This window comes from Lontra canadensis, unplaced genomic scaffold, assembly GCF_010015895.1.
Source record: "Lontra canadensis isolate GAN:19392208 unplaced genomic scaffold, GSC_riverotter_1.0 scaffold110, whole genome shotgun sequence".
Classification (NCBI taxonomy): Eukaryota; Metazoa; Chordata; class Mammalia; order Carnivora; family Mustelidae; genus Lontra; species Lontra canadensis.
Window position 1 is genome coordinate 5408481 of NW_022631104.1, and position 16539 is coordinate 5425019.

The window sequence follows — 16539 nt, forward strand, 5'->3', positions numbered from 1 at the left end:
CAGTAGCCTTCTGTCTCGGACAGTCATCTTCAAGTCATCTCCACGGGCTCCTGGCTTTCTATTTTTATGCATATTGGGCCAAAAGGACAATAAGGATGAAGGGCAAAATAGGTCATGTTTGGGGTGGTAGAAACTTTATGTGGAGGGTTTACAGGAAGTTAATGGCCCCAGAGTTTCTCTGTCTATAAAACCTGATCAGGACTCACACATTTGGAGACCTTCAGCATTTAGACAATACCATGGCTTCCTCTCTGCAAAATAAAGACTCTGCAGAATTTTATGATATGTGTAAGAAGCCTCCAATACTTCTATCTGTCCCTGATGCTTTTTTTTTTTTTTGCAATGTCAATCATCAAATTCATCTTAAAATCATTTGAGTGTGGGGCGCCCGTGTGGTTCAGTCGGATGAGTGTCTGACTCCTGGTTTTGGCTCAGGTCAGGATCTCAGGGTCATGGGATCCAGCTTAGCTCAGGGTGAGGCTCTGTGCTCGGTGGGGAGTCTGCTCAAGATTCTCTCTCTCGCCCTCTGCCCCTCTCCCCACTCATGCATGCTCTCTCTCTCTCAATAAATAAATTAAATCTTTAAAATAAAATCATTTTCGTGCCTCTGCTTTGTCCCTCTACTCACAGCTGGTCTGCCTACTATTTAACCTAGCAGTGATAAAACACTCTTTACAAACACAAAGATTCCTTTGATTGGGAACGCTTTCCATCATAGGACCTCCCATGCCCTGGTTATCATGAAATCAATAGTTTTACTTTTTAGCTACCAACTTTTCCTGAGGGGGTCTTGTTAGCCGAGTTGCCTTTGGTAAGTGCTTATTCTGCTAATGTTCCTTTGAAGCCTGTTACATACATTTTTTTTTTTTACCAGAAATTTCTGCAGTTTCTGGTTGGTGACTAAAATCGGGGTGGTAGGGAGAGGTCAAGCTCATTTCAGAGCCGCTTCATGCCACCAGGCTGTCCCTGTCCTTGTCCCATTCTCCCCTCACATGCAATGCAAAGGGCCAAGCTATTTATATCCCCCTAATGAAGAGGAATTCAGCAGGTGACAAATGATAATTTCTGAGGTAAGGAAAGGTGCTTCACCTTATCCTTTTTTGAAGACAAGATCTAGGTATATCTCAGACTCTGTATATTTAAAAGCACTTGTATGCACATAAGAAGAACCGACCGGGGTCAGACTGATGGAAATCAAAGTAATCTCAGAGTTTGAGTCCCCATCTGTCAGATTGAGCACACATTTAAGGCACGAACAAAACAAGACACTAAAAAAACCTTTTTTAAAAAATAATGGATACTGAAATTCTAAAACTGAGCTAAAATGAAATCCTAGCTTAATATTAAACAGTAAATTAAATAAAAATTCAGTACTTCAGCTGCACCAGCATATTTCAAAATGCTCAGTAAGCATATAAACACCATTCTAAAATATTTAAGTTATCACGGAAAAGAAATTTTAAAACTTCGCTGAAATCGCTTACGTCTGTTTTATGATTGACGTAGTTTTCGAGTTTTGAATTACACATTTGGGGAGTTAGAGAATCATCATATTTTCAGTGTCTGGAGACCTCTCAAGAATTTAATCTGATCTTAGCCAAGCTTTTATACACTTGCCCTCCCCTCCACGCACCGCGTCAATAAACCATTGCCCTGCACGGTCACCCGTGAGCACCTGCAAGCGCAGAGACCCGGCACTAAATAGGAGCGGCGGCCGGTTTCCTAGCAACAGCGACGCGACCCCGCCCCTTGCCCAGGGCGTCCCTCTCTTACCTTGAGGAGCTGGGAGGGGGCGGGGCCGGGAGTCTCGTGTCCAATAGGAGGGGAGCGGAGGCGGGAGTTTGGGCCGCGTCTGCGTCGCCAGGGAAACGGCTGCGGCTGGCTGCCCTCGCGATGCCGGGCGCTGAGGAGCCCGCCGCGCGGGCTGCTGAGAGCGCGGACCCGGACTCCGGCGCCGCCGACCCGCGCCTGGGACTCCTGGGGGCCTACGTGGCCCTGAGCCTGCGGCCGGCCGCCGGCGCCTGGGAGCGCTGCGCGGGCACGGCCGAGGCGGAGCGGCTGCTGCATGCCTTCCTGGGCCGCGATGCTGAGGGGGGCCTGAGGCCGCTGCTGGTGGTGCGGCCCGGGCCCGGGGGCCTGGCGGTGCGACCTGGCCTGGACGCGGGGCCCCAGGTGGGCCCGCCTCGCGCCAAAGGGCTTTTCTTCCTGCGCACCGGGCCCGAGCCGCCGGGGCCCCGCAGCCTCCGCGGCGCGGTGCTGTGCGGGGACGTGCCCCCCGCCCCTCTGGAGCACCTGGCTGCGCTGTTCTCCGAGGTGAGGGTGGGCGGGTGGCCCGGAGGCTCTGCGCCCGCGGCCGCTGGGGAGGGGGAGGGGAGGCCGGGACGGAGGGGGCGGGGCCGGGGGCGGGGCCGGGGCGGGGCTAGAGAGGAAGGGAAAGAAGCCCACCTGAGAAGTGGGGGCGAGCTGGGACAAGCTGAGGAGGGTCCGGCTCACAGTGAGAAGGTCGAGGGGCTCTGACTTGCGTCGGTCCTGGTCTGGGGCCAAGCCAGTCAGGGGGATGCTGGAGTCTGAAGAGCGCCTGGAGGGTTCTGACCATTTTTTAAGGCGGTATATCTCTCAATCCCTCCGTAAACTGGCGCTGGGGGAGACAGGTAGTGGTGACCTAGGGGGCATCTCGAAGGGGCCAGCGAGGCAACGGAGCTGAAAGGCTACCCAACAGTGCTTACCTATGGAGGGGAGTTGAAGGGAGAGGTGGTTTGGTTGTGATTTCATCTCATTCATAAATCTCACAACGGTGTACCCAGTATCAGCCCTGTGCCGAGATAAGAAGTTGGGGCATCCGGTTGGCAAAGTCCAACAGGTGTTTGGAGGGGTCTGCCCCGAGCTCAGAGCTCAGGGAGGAAGATCCCCGGAGATGTGGATTCTAAGGAACTTCTGTGACCGCGCAGCCCAAGCTGAGAGAGTGCAGGAGGTCTCAGAGAGGGTGCCCCAGGCAAGGTTCTTGGGACATTTCGACCTTTCTGGAATAGGAGTAAATGTCCCTGTAAGTTGAGGGTGAGTGTTTCCGGAAGCGTGATGCACTGGGTCCTGCGGCTCAGAAAACAAGTATTAATGGAGTATTGGTTATATGATGTTTTGTGTGAGCAAGGCTATCGGGAATACCAAAGATATAGAAGACAAGATCCCACCCATGCAATTAATCCTATATTTAAAATATTTAAAACTCCTATGACTGGGGAGGAGGTAGAACTCTAAAGTTGGCCACAGTGGGGAGCCAGGTCCTGGAGGTTCCCTGCTGGGCCGGATGTTAGTCCTTTAGTTGCTTTTTCAGAAAGCTCTGGGGTGGGGGAATTCCAGGGAAGAGTCGCCCTGGGTGGGGGGAGGGGAGCCCAGAGAAGCTAGGGTTCTCCGTAAACAGGGATGTATTTCAATCTTTTAACTACCCCAAAGGCTTTACCGCCCTGCATTCTCTGAGCCCCATCACAACAGAGATCCAGGCTCATCTCAAATCCCCTTATGAATGATGATGATAGAAGGAAGTGCCATTGTGTTCAGAGGAGAGAGACAGGAGTATAGGAGAAGGATTAGGGGACACAGACTTCAAGGTACCTTTCAATGTCCTGGGAGATTGAACAAAGTTTCGGTCGTAGAAATACACTTAGTATGTGTGGGGGATGGTGGCCCATCACAGAGTTGTGTCACCGCCCAAGGACATGTACCCGGCAAGCAAAAGTAATTTGAAAATAGTTCAGCCCCTCACGTGTTCCAGAATGTTCACTGTTGCGTTAAAAGAGACTGGAAACAAACTGAATGCTTATCTGTAGGGGACTGGCTGAATGAATTAAGGTCCATCTATAATTAAAAGAATGATTGCCATGGAATGGACCTTAAGATAGTTTGTATTCATTGTGGCCAAAAAAAACCCCACAGGAGAAAAAAATCACGCTCCCACACAACCAAGCGTCTGGTTGCCAACCACACACACTGTTGTGCAGGGAGTCCCCAGGAACCCCCACCATCCCGCATGACTTGGTCTATACCCACTGAACAACTCCCTGATTCCACCCTTCCTCGGCCCCGGCGCCCGCCATTCTGCTTCCTATTCCTATGAACTTGACTGCTCTGGGGACCTCATGTAAATGGAATCATTCAGCAGGTGTCCTTTTGTCACTGGCTTATTTCCTTTCGCTTGATGTCCTCAAGGTTCATCCGGGGTTGTACCATGTGACAGAATTATTTTCCTCCCTAAGGCTAAGTACTATTCCATTGTATGTGTATACACCATAGTCTGTCTATCCATTCATGCACGGGTGGTTGTATAGGCTTCGTTCACCTCTTGGCTTTTGTGAATAATGCTGTAATTTTTTAAAGACTTTTTTTAAGATTTTATTTATTTGACAGAGAGAGCTCACAAGTAGGTAGAGAGGCAGGCAGAGAGAGAAGGGGAGCAGAATCCCCACTGAGCAGAGAGCCCAATATGGGGCTCGATCCCAGGACCCTGAAATCATGAGCTGAGCCAAAGGCAGAGGCTTAACCCACTGAGCTACCCAGGCGCCCCAATAATGCTGCAATTTAAATAAGTTTTTTTTCCTTAAGATGCAGAATTATTATATAGTCTGCCACCATTTCTGCTAAAAAGAGAAGAGAGGGGGGAGGGAACAAGGCAGGGAGGGAGGAAGGAAGTAAGGAGCAAGCACTCATTAACAGAGTAATCCACAGGTCTGAGAAATAGAACACTTATTCTTTTTAAGATTTATGTATTTATTTTAGAGACAGAGAATCTCAAGCTGTCTTCCCACTGATCAGGGAGCCCGATGCGGGGCTCAATCCCAGGACCCTGGAAACATGACTTGAGCCAAAACGGAGATGCTTAACGGACTAATCCCCCCAGGTGCCCCCAAAATTATTTTTAGAACACCTTGAGGGCTTAGCATTTCTCAAAGCCTCTAACAGCATCTCCCCTCTACTTCTTTTACACACCCTAAAGCTGATTATGCTGCTTCAGTCCCCTGCTCCCCTCTGGTCCCCTCAGCCCCCCTTTCCCCTCCCAGTGTTGCTGTAGAGTGCTCCCACTCTGCTTTCTCTGTGGATCAGCTTGGCTCCCCACATCCTCCCAGGCCCTACTCAGCAGCACTCAAGCCAGAGGAACCCACACGACTGAGAAAAGTCCTCCTGCGCTAGGGGGGAATGTGATGTCAGTAAGGGGAAGAAGCTATAAATTTCATCATTTTGTGACACTAGTGCAGGGTTTAAAAAAAAAAAAATGCATCCAAGAAATGTTTCTCGGAACTGACAAAACTTAGTAATTAGTTCCCTGCTGCTTGTCTTCCTCCTCCCAGCTGCATCATTCCTGCTGCCAGGTTATTTTCTTAGAGCTCTGAGACTTGGATGCCGTTTCAAAGTTTTGGGTTTTTTTTTTTTTTTTTTTTTTTTTTTGAAGAGGGAGCCTGGGGATGTGGAAACTGATGGGCGTGGGTTCAAATCCTGGTTCTATGAAATGACACAGACCCTCCCCCAGAGGGTCAGGGTCTAACTCTCTTGCAGGACTGTCATGAAATTTACAGAGAATGTATTAGGGCACTGGCAATAGTGTGCTAGCTTGTAGGCATGACCTAAGGGACAAACGTTATTGTCACTTATCCTACTTAGAAGTGTCCTCATTTCTCTGAGCCATCCTCATCTTGCCCTAGCCTGTCCCTGCTCTCCCTGGAGGAAAGCTGTATTCCCCCACAGCCCTTCCATCTCTGAGCCTGGAGCTGGAACAGGTGTCCTCACTGCTTGATTCATGTTGAAAAACCTCACTTTGGATCTTATGTCCCCAGACAATGCCACCCTCTCCCCCACCATTGCTGTGTCATGGCCCGATGGTGCTGCCCCTGGCTCACTGTGACTCTTTCCAACATCATTCCTGCCTTAACACATGGCTACTTCATTAGACACATGAATGATCCTTCCAATAAGCTGGCCTCTGGGATCCTTGAGCCTTCCTTCTCCAGTGATCTTGTCCCACTCCCATCCCTTCCCCAGCTGTTCCTGTGGCCATTCCCAGACCTTGCACTACCAAACCACCCCCTCGTGATACAATTTCACACACCTCTCTTTCTCTGACCACAGCTCGTGTCTTTCAGACCACTACCCCGAGCCTCTGGTCCATCCATACCGCTGCCTTCCCACTGTCTGACTCCACACCATAATTCCAATGAGATCCAATGCAATGCTCTGTCTGTTCCATGCCTGCACCCATGAAGCCCGTGGGGCTGAGAAAAACCAGCCAGCACTGCTTTAAATTCATGACCCTGAACATGTGATAGGCCTTTTATGCTTCCCAGCTGACACCTCAAGCTTCCTATTTTCTTGCTTTTCTAGACCACTATTAGATACTTTCTTCCCCCCACCTCAAATGTCCAAAATGCTTATCAACCTCACTTAATGATGCTTTTGCTTCTTCCTTGGGTTTTAAAAATGGAAATAATAGAATAAAACATCCACAGATGCCTACATTCATCCCATCTCCCCATATCCATGCTCATTCTGCTCCATTATCCCTCCCATGGCAACAGGTGGACCGTCTGCCATCATCTGGGGACATCCTCAATCCTTAGAACTGCCACTTCCTCTCTGAATCCCACCTGTTCTCCTTAAAGAGATCTCGCCAACATCCTTTCCTCCCTCCTGCATTCTTACTTTTTTTTCCTTCCCCACTAGCTATTTGCCATCAAACAAAATCCTCATTCCTCCCGCCACCTATCATCCCACTTGTGTGGTCCCCTCTACAGCGAAACATCTAGAAGATGGGTCTGTTCTTGCCATGCCCCTTTCTTTTCCTGTTTCATCTGACCGTCACCCCCACATGGCATGGAAGAGAAAGTCAAGGACTTGTCAATGTCACCAGTGACCTCCTCTTGGCTAAATGGCATGACCCTTTATCAGCCCTCTTCCTGCTTGACATGTGTGCAGCATTTGGCACAGCTTGTGATGACCCACTCCTCCAGGAAGCCCCTTTCTTCTCTTGGTTTCCAGGATGCCAGTCTTCTGGGTTTTCACCGGTCAGTCGCAATGGCCCCTTCTTTCCATTAATGGTACTCCCTCTTCCTCCTGGCTTCCTAACATTGGAGAGCCCTGGGGGTCACTCCTTGGACACCCTGTCTTCTCTAAAGAACCTCAGTTCCTTGGGAACTGAGGTTCACCTGCAAAGTTTCACAGACCACCTGTATCGGACTCATTTGTTATCTCCAGCCTTTGCTTCTCTGAGTTCTCAACTACCTACTCAATGTCCCCATTTAGAAGTCTAACAGATATATCAGATTCTAATGTGTCCAAAAACACATTCCAGGTCTTCCCTCAAGAATGGACTCTACCCTGGTCTCCCCCGCATCAATTAATGGCAGTTCTGTTCTTCCTTCCTGCTCCCCAAGTCCCAAACTTTGAACTCATCCTGATGCCTTTTTTTGGTCTCACAACCCCACAATGAATCCATTAAGAAATCATATGGCTGAGCCTTCAAAATGTATATGGAACCAAACCCTCTCTTACTATCTCCTCCATTCTCCCAGGTGCCAAGCCATTGTCTTCTATATTATAGCAATTACTTGCTAGCCCATCCCCCTTTTTCACTTTTGCCCCCTACAGTCTCTTCTTACCAAAGCAGCTGGAGTGATTCTACTAAAGAAAGATGGCAGACAATTTTATTCCCTTTGCTCAAAATCCTTAAATGATTTCCATTCCTCTGAGATTAAAAATCAAAATCCCATAGGCAGGGCTGCATGGGATCCATTCCCTTTTACTGACCTCTAATCTTCTCATTCACCCAATTCCAGCTTCATGGACCTCCACAGTGCTGCTTATCACACTAGATATGCTGCCACCTCAGGGCCTTTGCACAGGCTGTTCCTTCTCTCTGCAATATACTTCCCCCAAGGATCTGTGCAGAACTCTCCCTGTCCTCCCACCTTTGTTTAAATGTTCCTTGTCCGTGAGACCCATGCTAATCCCTCCATTTATCATTATAATCTCTCCTGCCCACACTCCTCTGCTCCTCTGTTTCATTAATTAATTTTTTGCAGAATGTTTTTTTATTGACTGTCTCTCCCCTGAAATACAACTTCATGAGATCAAGAATCCTTGTCTGATTTCCTCACTGATACACCTTCCTAGCACCTACAGCAGGTAGTAGGTGCACCTACTAGCACGTAGTAGATGCTCAATAAATATTCATTGAGCAAATGAATGAATAGCTTTTCATTTCATAGAAAGTTCATGTTCATTATTTTTCTACCACCCAAAGCCCTCAAAAATCCAACCCCAAGCCCACTTACCACTTTTCCTTCCTACACACCAGACCCTACAGAGGACACTGGGTATAAAAAAACAGATAAGGGGCACCTATGGGGTACAGTTGGTTGGGCATCTGACTCTTGGTTTCAGATCAGGTCATGATCTCAGGGTCATGAAATCGAGCCCAGGGTCTGTTTGAGATTCTCTTTCCTTCTCCCTTTGCCCCTCCTGCTTGTGTCCTCTCTCTCAAATAAATAAATATTTTAAAAGACCAGATAAGATATAGCCCTGCCTTTGAGATCCTAGGGATATTCCTTCCCTCTCCTGTTAGGCCTCTTGCCCTGGGCCCAAGAGTGTCCTTTCTTGTCATGAATGAGCAGAGCTCAATATGTAACATTTTCTCTGTTGGCACTCTCTGTCCACCTGTCCTTATAAGTTCTCCATTCAGAGACTGTTTCCAGATGCACTGGGCAAAGGTCAGCCTCCTAGAGTTCTCCTGCTGGGTTCAGGTGCTCTGTTTCATAGCCACAGGGACATTTTGGTCATATATAGAACCCAACAAACCAAATGAGTCTTTATTTCCATTACTTACTCAGTTACCACATTTCCTGATCATCTTTTTTTCCCAGTATTTCTTTCATTCCACTATTCCTTTCCCTTAGCTGTGAGATTTGACAGGCACAGGTTCCTAGTAAGTTATATTAACTACAACTTTTTTATTAACTACAACTTTTTAAGTTTCAAGTGATCAAAACCTCTATTGAAAGTAGCTCAGAGGCACCTGGGTGGCTCAGTCAGTTACGCTTCTGCCTTCGGCTCAGGTCATGATCCCAGGGTCCTGGGATTGAGCTCTGTATTGCATGGGGCTCCCTGCCTGGCAGGGAGTCTGCTTCTCCCTCGGCACCTCCCCCTGCTCATGTTTGCTCTCTCTCTGTCAAATAAATACATAAAATCTTTACACAAGGGGTGCCTGGGTGACTCAGTGGGTTAAGCCTCTGCCTTCAGCTCAGGTCATGATCTCAGGGTCCTGGGATCGAGCCCCACGTCAGGCTCTCTGCTTCCCTCTTTCTCTCTGCCTGCCTCTCTGCCTACTTGTGATCTCTGTCAAATAAATAAAATAAAATAAAATCTTTTTAAAAAAATCTTTACACAAAAATAAAGTAGCTCAGCAAATTCGAGAGCAGCCTGATTCAGGATCTCAAATGAGGTCACGGGATTTGGTCTTTCTCCATCTGGGAACTGTCTCCTCCTGTATTGACCCTATTCTGAGCCTTCATAGGGTAACAGGATGGCCACAGTTGTTCCAAACTAATAGAAAAGAGAACGTTCCCTTCGTCACAAAGTTCCGATGAGAGACTTTGACCCCCCTCTCACGGGCTCAGATTTGTTCATGTCCCACTGCTGGATCTAGAAATGAGTACCAACAAAAACAACAACAAAAATAAATAAAGAGGAACTATGCCAGGTGGCCAAAACCCCAGTTGATGTTCACTCTATAGGTAGATTCAAGATCCTCACCTTGGTTTACTTCTTTAAGGTGCCCGTCTTGCCTCCTGCAGACAGACGGACATCTTTACCTTCATTTGTCCTCTGCTTTGCCTCCAGCTCCTGTGGCAGTTTCAATCACCTCTTACTCACCCCATTAATGAGGGAGGGGCCCCTGCCCAAGAGTTCTGGACCGATGAGACTGACAGCGGATTATTCGTTACCCATAGTCACCCCTCAGAGGAGGCTGCCGTGTTCCAAGGTTGCCCTTGGGAACACAGTGAAAAACCAGAAGCCATGGGAGGCATCCCGAGGCTAGGATGCCCACTGGCTCCTGTGGGAGGAGGGGATCGACTTGTTGAAAGAAGCCCGGGACTCAGAAATAGCAGCCATGTCTGTCCCCTTAATGAGGAGGCATGTTTGGCTAAGGGACTTCATCCTCAGGAGCTGGGTGGCCAGGGAAATTGGCAGGTAGGCTATCCGCAACCCTCCCGTCTTACCAGATATCCAGGCAGCCCAGAACCTTGGTTCTTAGTAGGCAGCCCTATAGCACAGGAACTTACAAAACAGTTTCTGAACCTTTCTCAGATAGTCCTTCTTTAAAGTGTCTGAAGAAGAAGGCCCACCTTTGCTGCCCCCCTGCACCTCTGTTCCAGGTGGTTATCCCCATCCTGGCCAACGAGAAGAATCACCTTGACTGGCCCCATGTGGTCCGTCTGGATGTCCAGCGGCACGCCCACAGCCTCCAGTGCGACCTCCTGGTTCTCCTCGAGCATGTGAAGGGGAAAACCTTGCTGCCTCTCCCAGCGGGCACAGAAAAACTTGAGTTGGCGGCTTCTCAGAGTGAGACTGTGTAAGTAACAACAGCCCGGCCATCTGGGGCCCTGCGACACAGGAGCCGCTGGTTTTTCAGAATGTGTCCTTGACAACTTTGCTGCTCCCGACTCTGCGCATCTCCTCGTGCCGCACATAAGCCCCTTTGCCACGGTCCCCGGACTGTGTGTGTGTTCTGCTGATCACCACCCTTACCCCAGTCCCTGCCCCTGAAGTATCTGAAGCCTAACAGAATTATTTCAGGGCTGAGAACAGCCACACTGATTTCAGGATCCTGCGTATGGGGACAGTGGCTCATCATTGGCAAGGACCCAGGGCCGGGGGTGGGGGGAGACAGCGCCCCTCTTCCCAGCACTTACTCGACACATAATGTCACAGAACTAACTGGGGGCTCTTAATGCAGCTCACACCCTGCTCCCCCAGCTGCTTGAGGCTTCTGTCCAGTCTTGGGGATTTTTTCCTCTTTTTTTCTTTTTTGTTTTTAAACTTTATTTATTTAACAGACAGAGATTACAAGTAGGCAGACAGGCAGGCAGAGAGAGAGGGGAAGCAGGCTCCCTGCTGAGCAGAAAGCCCGATGCGGGGCTCAATCCCAAGACCCTGAGACCATGACCTGAGCTGAAGGCTGAGGCTTAACCCACTGAGCCACCCAGGCTCCCCTCTCTTTTTTTTAAACAGAAACAAATCTGGCTTCATGGAGACCTGAAGCAAGCTCTGAGATAGCTTTGTTTCTGACCCATGGGGATTCCCCTCCTTTTTCTTTTAAGACGGCCTGTGTATCTAGATGATACATATTTTTTTTATCTTCTATCCAGCACTTCTGTCTGGGGCAACAGGCCATCTTGCTGCGGGCACATGGTCTGCCATACTTCCTCGAGTTTGCAAATTCACTACCATCTCTACTAGATATTCAGGGCCCATGATTTGATCTGGAGAAAAAGTAACGCACGGGATGCCAATGTACTTTGTAATGAGTTTTTGCCTTTGGAAGTAATTGGCAACATATATAATTTGAAGCAATTTCCCAGTTAACTAGAAAACCTAATGTGGTGTAATAAAAATATTCAATTTTCGAAATAAATAAATTCAAATTACCCTTTTCCTGTCCCGTTTATATTTTAACATAATAACATTCAGCGCGTGGGTATATAATCATCGCAGGGCTGGTCTTGCTTTGTTCAAATCTGATAATTTCCCAGAAGGCTGGATTGTATTTCAGGGTGGTACGTATCTTCTCCTTTCAATACCTTCCATGATCACTTGGGCCGTATCACTGCTCGGCAAATATGAATTTAATTAAATTAAGTGAAGGTGGGTGTCGGGTAGGAGAATGTGGCTGATGGATTCTCTCCTCTGTGTCACTTGTGTCCCGGGTTCATGGCATGAGCTGCCATCCATGGAGGCTTTGTGGCAAGACCACCAAAATGGGTTCTGGATCCTTCATCACCTCCAACATACCTCGAGTTTTCTTCACTTACTTATTTTGGGAAAGCTCTACGACGGGGAATGCTGGTTCTTCAGCATTCTGGAAAAGCCAGGACATCATGAAATTGCCCATGGTGTCCAGATGGCCAGTGCTCTGGCTTGTGGAGGATGGAGCCTCCCTCCTCTTGCTGCAGAAGGCAGATCTAAAACCAAATGAGGGAACAGACGGAGGACAGATGTGGTTCGATACCGAGCCAGATTTTCTCCCAGGATGGGCTGATCTACTAAGGATCACACCACTTGGTCAAGTAGGGAGATCCCTGACATGGGTGGTACTTCAGCGAGGACTGGATGGCCATCCGGGTATCTTCTGTCCAGTGTGTTCTGCACTGACGGAAAGGCCCAGCAGGATTAGTCTTCAGGATACTGGTGAACCCCCTGACCTTGAAATAATCGTGTGCACGTGCTCACATTAGCATTTTGCAGAGAGAGGAGCTGTATTTTTCTTATGGACCCCATATCAGAATCTGTCATCCAACAAAAGCTCAGATGCCTGACCAAGGTAGAATTTCCCACGTATTTTTTACAAGACTTGGAATGCTGCTCCCGGGGGGACACACCAAGTTATATCCCAAGAGACTCCTTGTGTCTTTCACAGCTGGGATTGTACCAATAAGTCCATCATCTATGCCCTTGAGTCGGCCGTGATCCAATGGAGCCGCCAGATCCAGCTTGTGCTCAAGAGAAAGTCTTTCCAGCCCCTCCTGCAAGGGGAGAGGCCCACCCCCAAGGCAGAGTTGGAGTTCTGGAAGAACAGGTAGGCCCATGCTCCAATCCCGGGGCGTAGATGTCTTCCAGAGGACAGTGGCCTGTCCCCCTGGTGGGGTGGGGGGTGGTGGTCAGGAGCAGCCCCGGAGTCTGGTCCCAACCCCAGCTGTTTCTCATCATCCCTGGGCTGGGCAGGCAGCTCAGGGTTTCCTACCCACTGGAGGATACAGCCTTTCCTAGAGTTTCAGTAGTCCCCCCTCCTTTCTGGAGCTCATTCTGCCTTCTGCCATTTCTTCAAAGGTTCTTTCAACCAAATGTAAAATTAATGAAGTCTCTCTTGTATTTTTCTTCTGCTCTTCTACTCCCTCCTCCTTGGACAGTCAAAGCTCCATGCACACACATTTTTGTAAGGATCTGGAGAAAGAGGGGGGTTTGGACAGTTGGCTGCCTGCAGAATGGCCTCTCCTGGGTCCCAGCCAATCATCAGGAGGGCTGCAGAGCCCATTCTCCTCGGTGTCCCAGCCTCATGGGATTCCAGAAAGACCCAACTGTTGCTGCTTCTCCTTCCCACCCTTCCTTGCTTCTCTTTATCACTATGCTGCTTAATCCTTCACTCCGAAGGACACAGAAAGCTGTTTGAGGCCCATGGTCCTGTCCTGGCATTGAACGGAGAGCATGTCTGTGTCACATGAGTGGGCATGACTGTGGGGCTCTAGCCCCATTTGTGCCTCCATGCTGAGATGCCCTGTCCTCTTATCCCATCTCTGACCATTCCTCTGACCTGCTGAGGAGACCTTCTCCGGCAGCTGTGCTCTGACAACACCTCCGTCGCCCGCCCCAAACCTGACTGCCAGAGCTAATGACCTCCAGCTGCCAGGCTTCTAAGCCACCAGATGGTCACAGCAGTGCGCCCTGCTGCTACCTCCTAGGGCTGCCCCTCTGAACCCAGGTCCCCAACTCTGGCTTCTGCTATCATTGTTCCAGGAACAGATGATCTGCTCCGCAGGGTTGGAGCCAGCCTCTCTGGGAGCAGCTGGAGGCAGGGCTCCTCTCTGTCTCCCCGAGGGTGGTTCATCACGGCGTGGCCCGGGTACCCTGGACTCACCCTTCTCCCCGTGTTGCAGGTCTGAGGATCTGGAATACATTTATGATCAACTGAGAGCCGTAAAGGGAAGGGGCGTGGCGAGGCTCCTGGGCAAGCTTCAGAGCAGCTACTTCCCAGCTTTCCAAGCCATGTTAAGAGATGTCCGAGCAGGTGAGAACCCGCCAGAATTTTCCCACATAACATCAGAGGCCAGTTTCCTATTTCGCACCGAGTTATCTTCCTCTCACTGATTTCCGCAGCCTCCTGTTCTTAAAACCCTCCAACCTGACCCACTCGAGCTTGGTGGCAGGAACATGAAATCTGAGAGCAGGAAAGCAGGACCCTTGGGCTCAGTTTGCATTGCGAGTGCTTTGTGACCTCGGCAAACTCACCTAACCTCTCTGGGCTTTAGTGTGTAACCACGGTTGTGGCACACAGTCTTCCAGCGGGGGCTTCCCTGGGCCACTGTGAGATGATATAGTGGAAGTCGTCTTGTGCATGTTGGAGTCTCACCTCTGGGATGCAGCTCCCTCTACCCCTTAGCTCCTTGAGAAGGCTCTCCAGTGTTTCTAGCTCCCTTCCGCTTTTTCTGTTCCTGCTCTTGGATGGGCCTGCGATTTACTAGCCGCTGGAGCAGCAGACAAGATCGGCCCTTATCAAAATTGCCAAGCCAGCAAAGTCTATAATTAGGAGGAGGTAAAGGTTTTTAGGGCTCCCTCTCCCCTCGTCCAGGCACTTTGCTTCTTTCCTTTCTCCTATCTAACTTCCTCCAGCTCCTCAGTCTTGGAGGTCGGAATGGGCTTTTGAAGATGTTCGCAATGTCATGAGATTTAAGCTTAATCCAAGCAGTGATTTTTCCAACATTTTTTTCCTCTATCATTTCTCTTTCTATGAAGTCCAAAATATAAACCTAATCAAGCACATTTGGTCCTTTACAGAGGGGCGTGTCCTACGTCCGGACCCATTGTTGGCCCTGCCCCACCATCTCCTCCTCATGGCATAGGGTTAGGAAACCCCTCAGCTAAAAGAATAAAGGTGCCAGTGGTGGGGTTCTTAACATACACTGAATAACAGAGGAGAAGCTGGCATAAGAGGCTAGTCTTCGAGGTCCTTTTGGGCCCTAAAATCTTACCACAGACATCGGACAGCCAGCACATAATGCTGGCTCAGATTGAGATCCCTCTTGGGGCCCCCATTTATTGCTTCACTGAGAGATTTTGTGTCCCAGGGGAAAATCGGTGGTTGTCCCCAATTTGAGCCAACTTCAGTTCAAATGGGAGGGGGGGTCCCCCAAAAGCAGGTGTGCATCACTCCTGGTGTGAGATGATCATGGGAGACACCCCAAAGGGATTTTGATGATAGCAGTTAGGCAAAGGCATGGTCAGAAATTCTGATGGGGTCTTCTGAGAATAAAAAGATTTTGGAGGGACGCCTGGCCGGCTCAGTTGGTGATGCATGCAACTCTTGATCTCAGGGTTGTAAGTTCGAGCCCCACATTGAGTGTAGAGATGACTTTAAAATAACAACTCAAAATTGGTCTTAAAAAGATTTTAGAGCCTTTTTGAGCTTTTGAGCTTCCTGTTTCTAATTTAACTTGAATTTGAGCAATTGAGCTTCCCATTTCTAATTTAATTTCAGATGTCTTTTAATGTCTTCCTTGAACCTACAAGGACCCACTGTGTGTGTTATATTGGTCATGATCAGGGCAGCTCGTTGGCTCAGTGATGGACGGAGGGGCGGGAGAGGAAAATATTCCTGGATCAGTGGGCACGGACTGGAAAATGGTGAGAAGGGAAGGAGGTTAAAAGGGTAGAGGCAATAGAGCAGGGACAACATTTCCAGAAGTGGAACTGGGAATGAAGACCCTTGGGCCACAGGAAGCAACAGGTTCCTGCAGGAGAGGTCTCATCTCAGGCCACCACGGGTAAAGGCTTTTGTCCCTGAAGAGCTTGTTTTCAACGACTGACCAGCCAAACACTGGGCATCCCTGTGCAACTGGCTGTTTGTATTTACAGTTTTCAAGAGGCGTGAGCTTAACGTTGTACGTTTCTTTCTTCTCCTGCCTTGTAGCCAAGTTGTGATCGCACCCTGGACTGGGTGAGCCAACCCTCAAATACTGTGCCCTTGAAAATCCAGGAAATGGGGCACCTGGGTGGCTCAGTGGGTTAAAGCCTCTGCCTTCGGCTCAGGTCATGATCTCAGGGTCCTGGGTTCGAGCCCCACATTGGGCTCTCTGCTCAGCAGGGAGCCTGCTCCCCCCCCCTCCCTCTGCCTGCCTCTCTGCCTACTTGAGATCTCTGTCTGTCAAATAAATAAAATCTTTAAAAAAAATCCAGGAAATGCCTACTTATAGGATTAAAGGATTGAGGGTTTGCTTGTTTTTTAAGTTATCCCAAAGATAAGGCTTCTCTGGCCCTGTATCCTTGGCCGCCTCTCTCACTGCACATATGAAAGCTAAAGCATGTGCCTGTTAGCACGGCTGATGGAAGCACGTACCCCGACTCCCACACAGTGGTCTTGATGTTCTCACCACTCCCTGCTCAGTTTACGATACTGGACTTTCAAAAACTTGATTCGTGTATGACTTCCCACTTGGGATATAAAGTATAAATGTACACATTGCCAACTCATGGTGGAGTAAGCCCCCTGGCCATCACGCCAGGGTTCAA

The 16539-nt window shown here is 49.2% G+C and overlaps 1 protein-coding gene across 1 annotated transcript in view; it reads left to right on the forward strand.

Annotated features, from left to right (window-relative positions):
• Nucleotides 1–1893: 1893 nt before the first annotated feature.
• Nucleotides 1894–16539, forward strand: part of DNAH9 (dynein axonemal heavy chain 9) — a 313067-nt gene continuing 298421 nt past the window's right edge. The window contains exons 1-4 of the mRNA XM_032840101.1: nucleotides 1894–2313; nucleotides 10416–10612; nucleotides 12677–12835; nucleotides 13911–14041. Coding sequence (XP_032695992.1) covers nucleotides 1894–2313; nucleotides 10416–10612; nucleotides 12677–12835; nucleotides 13911–14041 — 907 coding nt within the window. The remainder of the gene's footprint in view (nucleotides 2314–10415; nucleotides 10613–12676; nucleotides 12836–13910; nucleotides 14042–16539) is intronic.